General features: G+C 50.8%; 1 protein-coding gene across 2 annotated transcripts in view; it reads left to right on the top strand.

Annotated features, from left to right (window-relative positions):
* Window positions 1-12,286, top strand: part of LOC139420232 (ras-responsive element-binding protein 1-like) — a 69,507-nt gene that overhangs the window by 50,240 nt on the left and 6,981 nt on the right. For both annotated transcript variants that reach the window (XM_071170087.1, XM_071170088.1), the window contains 5 exons: window positions 4,250-4,394; window positions 4,545-4,687; window positions 8,718-8,907; window positions 9,082-11,788; window positions 12,092-12,256. In XM_071170087.1, the coding sequence (XP_071026188.1) occupies window positions 4,250-4,394; window positions 4,545-4,687; window positions 8,718-8,907; window positions 9,082-11,788; window positions 12,092-12,256 (3,350 nt within the window). The remainder of the gene's footprint in view (window positions 1-4,249; window positions 4,395-4,544; window positions 4,688-8,717; window positions 8,908-9,081; window positions 11,789-12,091; window positions 12,257-12,286) is intronic.

Here is a 12,286-nt window from a genome sequence, read left to right as displayed (position 1 = left end):
TCTTCAAGCTAACGTTTGTCAGGCCATTTACATGGAGGGGTGAGGGGTTAGGAGTTCAGAGGACTGTGGCACAGAGATAAATGTATGGGCGTTATCAGGGGCTGCTGTTTAGGCAGAGCAAAACACAGGAAGTGGGAAGATGACGTTGGCCCCCTCCCCACTTCAACACACACACACACCCGACACCTGATGGGGTATCTGCTCCCAGCATGCTAGACTGAATTTACTAGATTTGACTGAATTGACTAGAATTTGGAGCTTGAGGTTTGAATGTGACGTGCTGATGTGAGAAGCACCATCCCATTGAGTTGACCTGCCCTACAACATAAGCTTCTGAAGTTGCCCTGCTGCACAGTTAAGTTCTCCTGATGAAGTAGTGTTGTTGTGAAATCTAAACGGCTGGAAGTCTGCTGTCTGCATGATAGGGATGCACCAGGACAGTAGTCTGCCTGCTCGGTAGATGCAGCTTTCTCATGCACATGGAATGAAGAGGTGTGGGCAGGAAACAATGAGTGTAGGCCGCCTCAATCTGAGAGAAAACGACTGTCAGAAAGACGTTTGTGTGTTGGTAGCTCAGTGCTCTCTAGTGTCACAGGATGTCAAAGGATGCGGATGAATTCTGTTTAGAAAATACTAGGCGATACTAAGTTGTTACTTTGCATAGAAGTGTTATTTTTCACCACCCTATTTAGCATTTTCTTAACACTCCAAAAAAGAAGCTTTGGGGTAAGAAACTCAAAGCACACAGATGGAGTGGGCTCTATTCATTCTATTTCTATCTGCCACCTTCCTTGTGAATGTTCCACGGTACTGAATCCATCCAGCTCTGGGCTGATGTGATGGAGCTGTCCATATGACTGGCAGTGGAGCGGCCATTTTGTTGCCGGAGCATCAAATGAAATGGGGCCTGCTGTTGTGAGCCGGTTGCCAAGGAGATGCACCCCAACCCTATGAGGGGCCTGGTGAATAGACTGAGCCAGTGAGTAGTGGATGGTGCGCTTTCACTTGCTTTAACTCTTTACAAGACAGTGAGGACATTAAAGTGTGCTAGAAGAGAAGGAGAGAGAGAGAAGCTGCGATGGTAAGGAGGAATGCCCTTGGTGTGACATTGCACAAGAGCAGGGAGCAGCATTTTGACACTACAGCGCCCCCTGTCCACCCTTTGTGCTGGTGCAGTGGAATTTTTCAGTTTGGATGAGAAGAGACCTGTTGAATCATCAACCCCCACTGGCACAGTCTGAGGAGTTCTGTCTTTCTTTTTCTGTCTCTTTCTCTCGCTCTGTCTCTACTTTTTGTTTTCTCTCATAAGAACACTATAAATCATCTTCATAAGGTGGTGTATTTTTACTCTTGGTGTAATGTGAGGTCTAAGTGCCTCAGAACACTACAATGTCCTGAGGATTCATGCAAATGACACATTTCTTTAGATTATTAGATTATTATCTTCCAGCATAGATAACAAGGTATTTTGTCACATGGTAACCTCAGGTGCTGATCAAACATCAACCAACTTGATAGACTGTGGAAATGTCTTGTAGGCAGGACAGGTGAATTGAGGAGAGTGTCTGAGGTGACACAAAGACAAGTTGGCTTCATCCAATCTCGCTGTGCTGACATGGAAGCTTGGCTCTCTCAGGATTCGCTGTGGCCGGGGGTCAGAGTCCAGGTGGATGCGGCTGCTGCCTGTCAGGTCCCCACATGGGCGGCCAGCTCGCTGCCTGCCTGCTATTTATAACTCAGGCACTGACGGCAGAGTGAAAGCCGAGACCTGTGCTGCCTACCCTGCGCTGGCTGACCTTTCCTCTCTGATGCTGGCGAATACACACAGTTTTACACAGACAAACACACTTATTGACACTGGCACACACACAGACGTACGTAGTCACTCTTACGCAAACACACGTATACACAGACATAGCTATATCGCATATCCATGCACACACACTATCAAAGTTACTCACAAAAAAGTTTGCCCACACAATTGCACAATCATGCCCCCATTTTTATTCAAGCAGCAACTTGCCAACACAGATGTATGGGTACAAAGTCACACTCACTGACATGTTAGCACACACACTGAAATGTTAGCACACACACTGAAATGTTAATACACACACTGAAATATTAGCACACACACTGAAATGTTAGCGCACACACTGAAATGTTAATACACACACTGAAATGTTAGCACACACTGAAATGTTAATACACACACTGAAATATTAGCACACACACTGAAATGTTAGCACACACACTGAAATGTTAGCACACACACTGAAATGTTAATACACACACTGAAATGTTAGCGCACACACTGAAATGTTAGCACACACACTGAAATGTTAGCGCACACACTGAAATGTTAGCACACACACTGAAATGTTAGCACACACACTGAAATGTTAGCACACATACAGAGGCCCAATGACTGGCTACTGATGCAGGGCTCTGTGGGCTAGGCCAGTCAGGGATGTGCTGATGTGTTTGCCAGGGTCTTAGTCCTCCTGTCCCCCCTCCCTTCACACACGCACACACACACACTCGCACACACATTTCCTTAAATCAACCAATGGCATTTGACCTTTCACCAGACAGATTAGAGGGGGAGGGGGGAGAAAAAGGACTCCTGTATGGTTGTGACCCCCCCCACCACCATTCATCACTCTTCTCCTAGCTCTGCAGTTATCTTTGACCCCTCTCTCAGTTTAGACTAATGTCATCAGCTTCCGAAGAACACATTCAAGTCACATGTATCTTGATGGAGTTAGTTAACAGTTCACTTTGCCTGAAACCACTCCCCCAGCTATACATTGTCCCCTCCTCCCTCTCTACCCTCTCTTCCTCCCCCATCCCTCACCACTCCCCTGTCCTCCCCCCCCCCCCCCCCCCCCATAGATAACATGACTTCCTGTGCTGATAGTCAGGCCTTTCTTTTAGAACTCCTGTGTGACAGCTCATCTCTTCTCTTTCTCTCTCTTACCGTCTCGCTATCCCTCGCACATCTCTATCCTTCCGTTCGTCTTTCTCCCTGTTTCACTCTGTACACCCCTCCTTGTCTCCCTCCTTCTCTTCGCTCCCTCTCTCCTTCCCTCCCCCTCTCTCCTCTATGTGACATAGCCCGACAGCTGAAATGTTGTGTAGTGAAGTGGTGCTGGAGGAGGGAAGTTAGCAGCAGCAACAATGGCTTCCAGAGGACACCCTCTGTCTAAACAGGCTTATTTTTGTGGTCAAACATCCACCACAGTACAAATAAACATCATCTATGTTCAACTGCATAACTATATCTGAATGACACAAATATAAAAATAAATAGCTGAACTATCCCTGTAAATGTTTCTAGAGAAGACAATGTGACATATATACTGAACAAAAATATGAACTCAACATGTAAAGTGTTGGTCCCATGATACCAGAAATGTTCCATATGCACAAAAAGCTTATTTCTCTCAAATTTTGTGCACAAATGTGTTTGTATCCCTGTTAGTGAGCATTTCTCCTTTGCCAAGATAATCCATCCACCTGACAGGTGTGACATATCAAGAATTTGATTAAACAGCATGATCATTACACAGGTCCATCTTGTGCTGGGGACAACAAAAGGCCACTCTAAAATGTGCAGTTTTGTCAAACAACACAATGACACAGATGTCTCAAGTTTTGAGCGAGCGTGCAATTGGCATGTTGACTGCAGGAATGTCCACCAGGGCTGTTTCAATTGTTGCATGTTGCGTTTCTATTTGTGTTCAGTATATAATATGGAAAGGGCTCCACCGAAGCCTTCATTACCGTAATGGAGATGACTGCCCTTCATGGTACCCTCACGACCCTTTTCCCTGGTCCGGAGTTAGGCCTTTATATGGGCCTGCTGAGTCGGCTGGATAGTTGGAGCAATTTAAAGACTATTACCATTGTTCTCCATCCTCCCAAGTGTGTGTGTGTGTTGAGCCCAGCTTCCCAACCTGGCAACCCTCCATCCACACTGTCTCTTCAGTTGATCTGAGCCTCGCTGCAAAGTACAGGCAATGAAATCAGTGGTGTACTGGATACTACAAGCATGTTACAAAGCAGGATCACTGAATTAGCCAGCAAACTTTTCCTCAACGACCATAGTAGCCAGTCTATTTCTGCTCTCCTGTCAACTCCTGATTGCATTGTTATGATAATGAAGTAGGCTAAAGCACAAACCAATCGGTACCTGGCTTGTTTTGTTCTGTTCTGACGTATTTTCCTGTCTGTCTCCTCCCTGCAGACATATGAAGATCCATGACAAAGACCCGGCTGGCGTCGTTCCCACCAGCCCCCCCTTGCCCACCAAGAGACGCCGCCCCTCCGCCAAGAGGAGGTCAGCCATGGACGAGGACAAGGAGCGAAGCGACGAACCGGCCAAAAAAAAGGTAACACGCACAGAAAATCACACACATACTTCAACACACTGTCAAATGTGTGCACACATCTCCTCTAGTCCATCGCATTACATTTCCATTGAAGTCATTAATATTGTTACCTCTGTGTGTGTGTGTGTGTGTGTGTGTGTGTGTGTCCAGGTGCTAGAGGAGAGTGTGTTGGAGGAGGTGGGTTCAGGCCAGGGGGATGATGAGGTGTTGCCGTGCCCGATCTGCTTCAAGACCTTTGGCTGCAAGTACGACCTGGAAGTCCACATGGACACACACCCCGACACCACGCTCAGGTACTGGAGTCACACACACACACACACACACACACACACACACACACACACACACACACACACACACAGGAAGTACATTGATGGCATAAATGCAGTACAAGTCTCAACAGGTAGCTGATATGTCACAGTGTTACTAAATTGAAACTCTACATGACCAAAAGTATGTGGACACCTGCTTGTCGAACATCTCATTCCAAAATGATGGACATTAATATGGAGGAGGTCCCCCCTTTGCTGCTATAACAGCCTCTACTCTTCTGGGAAGGCTTTCCACTAGATGTTGGAACATTGCTGCGGGGACTTGCTTCCATTCAGCCACAAGAGCATTAGTGAGATCGGGCACTGATGTTGGGTGATTAGGTCTCGGTCGCAGTCAGCTTTACAATTCATCCCAAAGGTGTTAGATGGGGTTGAGGTCAAGGCTCTGTGCAGGCCAGTCAAGGTCTTCCACACCAATCTCAACAAACCATTTCGATATGGACCTCGCTTTGTGCATGGGGCATTATCATACGGAAACAGGAAAGGGCCTTCCCCAAACTGTTGCCACAAAGTTGGAAGCACAGAATCGTCTAGAATGTCATTGTATGCACACTAGAGTTAAGATTTCCCTTCACTGGAACTACGGGGCCTAGCCTGAACCATGAAAAACAGCCTCAGACCATCATTCCTTATCCACCAAACTTTACAGTCGGTACTATGCATTAGGTCAGGAAGCGTTCTCCTGGCATCCTCCAAACCCAAATTCGTCGGACTGCTAGATGGTGAAGAGTTATTCATCACTCCAGAGAACGTGTTTCCACTGCTCCAGAGTCCAATGTCAGCAAGCTTTACACCCCTCCAGCCGACACTTGGCATTGCGCATGGTGATATTTTTCTTGTGTGCGGCTGCTCGGCCATGGAAACCCATTTCATTAAGCTCCCGACAAACAGTTATTGTGCTGGCGTTGCTTCCAGAGGCAGTTTGGAACTCGGTTGTGTGTTGCAAACGAGGACAGACAATTTTTACATGCTATGTGCTTCAGCACTCGTGGTCCCGTTGTGTGAGCTTGTATGGCCTACCACTTCGAGGCTGAGCCGTTGTTGCTCATAGACGTTTCCACAATAACTGCACTTACATTTGACCGTGGCAGAAATTTGACAAACTGACTTGTTGGAAAGGTGGCATCCTTTGAAAGTGCCACATTGAAAGTCACTGAGCTCTTCAGGCCTTTTTTTGGCCAGTGTTTGTCTATGGCGATTGCATGGCGGTCTGCTCTATTTTATACACCTGTTAGAAACAGGTGTGGCTGAAATAGCCGAATTCATTAATGAAGGGATGTCCATATACTTTTGTATATATAGTGTATTTTGGTGACAATCAAATCAACAGTTAGAATTGATGATAGAATGTGGGGTGATAAATCCCAAAATCCATTCGGGCTCTGTCCAAATGATGTTGCCACAGCAACCAAAAGGCCTGTGTCAACAACAGAACAGGCTAATTAACAAGTTAAAATGAGGGTGACAGTAGTGGTCATAAAGGCCACCAGGATCAGGGGTCAATGCTATGGTCACAGACCAAATGACCGTTGCCCTCCCTCTACCCTGGTCCTATGCACCTGGTGGTCTCTGTCCATCATACTGCTAAAGCCTGTCTCGGTGGCCTCTTCCTCATTGGAAGACATTAACTTCGGGGCACTGATGCTGTGGTGCAAGGCCCTGAGGGTTAAAAAGTGGGGAGTCAGCAGGGAGGCTCTCCCCAGAAAGGGAGGGATGGAGGGAGCAGGGAAGGAGGGAGCCAGGTTGGAGGAGTGAGGGTGTGGGGTGGTTTAATGAGTCACAGAGGGGAAGCGTCGGGACGTGGTCAGCTCGATAACGGAAGGGGGGAGTGGGTCCGTTTCCATGGAGGCATCACAATCTCCAGATCACCATAGCGACTCAACTCCAACCGCAACTTTGGTTGAATGGCTAGCCGCTCATAACTCACACATAGGAATGTATTTGTCTGAACTGAAAAGAAGACAGATGCAGCCTTTCTGTAGTTGAGTTGAGCAGCAATCTTATTATTGTAGGAAGTGCTGCAAATGTAGCCCTAATCCCAGTTAATCACAAGAGTTGAGACGGCCAGGTAAGAGGATATGGTTGCACTGGCTGGCTTGGGTACCTCTTTGTACACGGTTTCTAAGAAGCTGAGAAACGACGCATTCGGCTTGCAGCGACGCACACACACACACACACACACACACACACACACACACACACACACACACGTATTGTGGCAGCGCCTCCATTCTAGTGGAGGAGGGTAATTCTCTGGGCTTGAGCCAACCTCTGTGCTATTAGACAGCTCTTGCAGATCTGTGTGAGAGACAGAAAACACACACATAGGCTTTCCCACAGATGTACACACACACACACACACACACACACACACACACACACACACACACACACATACACATACACACAGTTTTTCTCACACACAGGCACCCACAATGAATGTGTACACAGGTTACCCACCACACACCCACAGTAGCAGGCACACAGAGGTGTGAAACCACGGGAGGGTTGAGGGGTAAAAGTCTAAAAAGTATTTGGTTTAAAACATACTTAAGTATCGAAAGTAAAAGTATAAATAATTTCAAATTCCTTATATTAAGCAAAGCAGATGGCACCATTTTCTTGATTTGTATTTATTTATGGAAATCCAGGGGGACATCATTTACAAACGAAGAAGTAGGGATGACCAGGGATGTTTGGTTGATCAGTGTGTGAATTTGACTTTTTTCCTGTTCTGCTAAGCATTCCACATGTGACCTGTACTTTTGGGTGTCAAGGAAAATGTATGGAGTAAAAAGTACAATATTTTCTTATGGAATGTAATGAAGTAAATGTAGTCAAAAATATAAATAGTAAAGTACATATACCCCCAAAAACGACTTAAGTAAAAATACTTTAAAGTACTACTTAAGTACTTTACACCACTGGGGGTGGGTGAGTGGGATGAGGGGGGCTGGGTGAGTGGGATGAGGGGGGCTGGGTGAGTGGGATGAGGGGTGCTGGGTGAGTGGGACGAGGGGGACTGGGTGAGTGGGATGAGGGGTGAGCTGGGTGAGTGGGATGAGGGGGGTGGGTGAGTGGGGTGGGATGATGGGGGCTGCGTGAGTGGGATGGGGGGAGGGGAGCTGCGTGAGTGGGATGAGGGGAGGGGAACTGTGTGAGTGGGATGAGGGGAGGGGAGCTGCGTGAGTGGGATGGGGGAGGGGAGCTGTGTGAGTGGGATGAGGGGAGGGGAGCTGCGTGAGTGGGATGGGGGAGGGGAGCTGCGTGAGTGGGATGGGGGAGGGGAGCTGCGTGAGTGGGATGAGGGGAGGTGAGTCTAGGCAGGGATGAAGGTGGGCCATGAGGCGCTCAGACACATTTGGTCCTTCCTTAGGTGTGTCTCTGTATACACGTCCTGATAAAGCTGTGTGCAATCCCCTTGGACACCTCGCCACACGGTGGCCGATAAGAGGGCTGGCCGTGGGAGACACTGAGCCGTGGGAGACACTGACACTGTCCCTCTCAGCGGCGAACGAGGCCCGAGCCAGCACTGCCACAGGCCACGCTGGGAGTTATCCACACAAACAATTTGATTTATATAGTGTGTTTCTTGCACCAGACTACAATGCAGCACTACATGAGTAAAAGTACAGTTAAAAACAACAACACAGTAGATATTATATCATATATAATATTTTAGAAACTGGGTGGTTCGAGCTCTGAATGCTGATTTGGCTGACAGCTGTGGTATATCAGCCCTGATATCACGGGTATGACAAAACATGTATTTTTACTGCTCTAATGACGTTGGTAACCAGTTTATAATAGCAATAAGGCACCACGGGGGGTTGTGATATATGACAAATATACCACGGCTAAGGGCTGTATCCAGGCACTCCGCGTTGCGTCATGCATAAGAACAGCCCTTAGCCGTGGTATATTGGCCATATACCACACCTCCTCAGGCCTTATTGCCTAAATATATAATCTTTCTATGTCTTGTCTCTAGGTGTGACCTGTGCTGCCTCTCTTTCCGGACCCACCGCGGCCTGCTGCGGCACAACGCCGGCATCCACAAGCAGCTGCCCATAGACCCCGGCGGACAGCCCTTCATCCAGAACAACCCCTCCATCCCCTCTGGCTTCAACGACCTGGCCTTCATTGACTTCTCCTGCCGCAAGTTTCCCCACATCGCCCAGGTCAGAGGAGAAATGATGGACAGAATCACGTTGCTAATGCTCACAATGCTACTGATACTGATACCACACATTATAATGATTATGAAACTGATACTGGTGGTATGTTGGTCATCCATCACAGGAGATCTCAGTCTGCTCTTCCACACTCTAACCCCCTGTCTTTCTCTCCAACAGGTCTGGTGTGAGACCAACCTCCGCCGGTGCACCAGCAAGTTCCACCGCTTCGTGTGTGAAGCCTGCGACAAAGGATTCCCCTTGCTCTCGGCCCTGGTCCTGCACAAGACCACCATTCATCAGCAGCAGCCGTCACCCACAGGGAGCGCCCAGGAGCCCCCCGCAGCCCAGGAGAAGCCGGCAACCCCGGCCCCTCAGCAGGCCAGCTTCCTGGAGACCCTGGGTCTGCAGCACATCTCCCAGGTCAAGCTTCAGCCTTCGGAGGATGAGGTCCGACAAGCCCAGCTGGACAGCATCCGGGTCATCCAGGTGGAGCCTCTGGCCTCCACCTTGCCCCAGGAGGTCGATTCCGCGGCTGCGGGATCCCTCGGCTTGGTGGCGGCCTCGTCCCTGCAGGGCCTGTCCCAGAGGGAGGCCCTCAGCCTGCTCTCCCTGCAGCCTTTCCCCACAGGCTTCCTCTTCCACCCAGGTGGTGGTTCTACGATCAAGCCTGTGTGTGGCGAGGCTGGCCTGATGGAGCTGGCTGACATCCAGCAGATCCTGAAGGTGGCCTCGACCGCCCCCGGTCAGATGGGCCTCCTGCCGTCCCTGGCCAAGGCTCCCCACTGGGGAGTGTCCAGCCAGGGCCAGGCGGCCGACTGCAAGCTCATGCCCCCACTGAAGCCAAAGCCCATGGTGGCACCACGCTCCAGCCTGGCTGCCTCCACGCTGCCGCCGCTCCAGAGCACCCAGCAGGCCTCCCTGGGCTGCAACAGCCCCAGCCTGCCCCCGCCGGCCAGCCAGCTGCTCAATATGCCCCAAGAGTCTTCGTCATCGTCCTCCTCTTCCTCGGGCAGCCAAGCCTCCCTGGAGAAGATGCAGATGGAGGCGGACTGCATGGGCGACGCCCATATGCCCAACGACTCGACAGAGCTTCAAATCAAACAAGAGGAGGGCCAGGCGGCCGGAGGGAAGAAGGGGGCAGGGGGTTCCAACCGCGGCGGCATCAAGGCTTCCTACCCCTGCCGCTTTTGCGATCAGGTGTTTGTTTACTCCGGGGTGCTGCAGGCGCACATGCGCTTCCACCTGGGCATCCTGCCGCACCAGTGCAACATCTGCGACTACGTGGCGCCCGACAAGGCCACCCTTATCCGCCACCTGCGCACGCACAGCGGCGAGCGCCCCTACGTTTGCCGAGTCTGCCACTACCCTTTCACCGTCAAGGCCAACTGCGAGCGCCACCTGCGCAAGAAGCACATGAAGAACACAAGGAAAGAGATCGAGAAGAACATCAAGTACGTCTCGTCGACCACCACCCAGGATCCCTTGGAGCTGGCCTCCGCCGGCGACACCGCCTGCCGTTTCTGTGGTGAGGATCTAAAGAGCTACCGGGCTCTCCAGATCCACCTACGCACCCACAACGGCTGCCAGCGCAAGCCCTTTGAGTGCCGGCGGTGCGGGGCGGCTTTCTTGGCCAAGAGGAACTGCATCCACCACATGCTCAAGCAACATCCCGAGGTGCAGGAGCGGGAGATCGAGGAGCACATTGCCACCCTTCTCCCCGCCATCACAGCCACCACCTCCAGGGCCAGCTCCAGCAGCCCTCTGGCTCTCAATGGCCTTACGCCCACCCCCAGTGCCACCATGCAGCCGGTCAAGGTGGAAGATTTCAGCATCTACTCCTCCTCCGGTGACTTGGATCAGCCATTGGACTTCTCCAACAAGAGCCGCGGGGGGGGTGGAACCAGCAGCGGTTCAGGGAGCCTAGCCGGTTCTCCTGGGATCAAACTGGAGACGGTCAGCCTGGTAGCCTACGACTGCTCCATGGAACCTATTGACCTGTCCATCCCCAAGAACCCCAACAAGAGGCTGAAGAGAGACGCCACCGCTGTTGACACGATGAGCGTGGAGCGCAGAGAGATCAAAAAGGAGCTGCCCTTCCCCAGTGTACTGGACCACCTCCCCTCAGCAATTCAGCTGGACAAGAGCTATGAGGAGAATCTGAAGACCCCCCAGTCTGGCTCTTACCAGCTCCCCCCAGTGACCATCTCCCCGCTTCTCATTAGTACCCCTACTGCCACAGGCCGGGCGCTCCGTCTCAAGCCCCTGCTGCCCAAACCGACCTCTTCTTCCTCCTCCCTGAAAGAGCTTCCCCCTCTGGCCTCCATCGCCCAGATCATCTCCTCCGTCTCAACGGCTCCAGATTTGCTCAAGAGGGAGCCCACGCCGGATAAGAAGGCTGGCGCCGGCCTCAACGGCCTTCAGACAGAACCGGAGCGTTTAGTTGGGGGCGACAACAGCTCTGAAGCCTCGATGGAAGAGCTCCCCCTAGAGGGCTCGTCCAGAAAGCGCACTAGGAAGAAGCCAGCGAGCCAGGCCAAGACTATAGCACCTGCCCATGTGCCCACGCCCGAGCAAAACACAGACAGCGGCATGGACCTGGAGTCCAGTGGGGAGTTTGCCAGCGTGGAGAAGATGCTAGCCACCACCGACGCTAACAAGTTCAGCACCTACCTGCGGACGGGTGCGGTGGAGCTTGGAAGGAGGGACGAGGGGAGACAGAGCCAGGGAGAGGAGAAAGAGTCGCCTCCTCAGTCTGTGCCGCCCCAGTCCAAAGGAGGGAAGAAGAATGCCTACTCCAACTCAGTGCAGAAGATGACCTGTCCCTTCTGCCCCCGGGTCTTCCCCTGGGCCAGCTCCCTGCAGAGGCACATGCTCACACACACTGGTAAGCCATATGGAAACAGACACAGATGGGATAACTCCCTAAATACCCAACACACAGTAATGTTGAAATACTGCGTAAATAGCCTGGTTGAAACAATGCAATGATACCTGAAAGATACTGTTCAGTAATGAAGAAAAACATATATTTTATACAACAATTACAAGATGGTTCTTAATTTGACAGGTTTTCTAAAGGGTCTAACTGCTTGCATTTAGCATATTTACAAATTCCTGTGGGTCCACAACATGTCCCTAATACTTCTAATGTGACGTTCAGTCTTCTCTAATGTGCTGTCGGCTACAGGTCAGAAGCCCTTCCCCTGTCCCAAATGTGACGCCTTCTTCTCCACCAAGTCCAACTGTGAGCGCCACCTGCTGCGCAAGCATGGCGTGACCAACCGCTCGCTGCGCCGCAACGGCCAAATGTCCAAGAACAAGGATGGCGATGAGGGATCACACGACAGCGCAGGTAAGAAACTGTACTGTAATGTACTGTATT

The sequence above is a fragment of the Oncorhynchus clarkii genome, chromosome 11, assembly GCF_045791955.1.
Source record: "Oncorhynchus clarkii lewisi isolate Uvic-CL-2024 chromosome 11, UVic_Ocla_1.0, whole genome shotgun sequence".
Classification (NCBI taxonomy): domain Eukaryota; kingdom Metazoa; phylum Chordata; class Actinopteri; order Salmoniformes; family Salmonidae; genus Oncorhynchus; species Oncorhynchus clarkii.
Note: the sequence above shows the minus strand (reverse complement) of the source record. Positions and strands in the feature narration are given on the sequence as shown.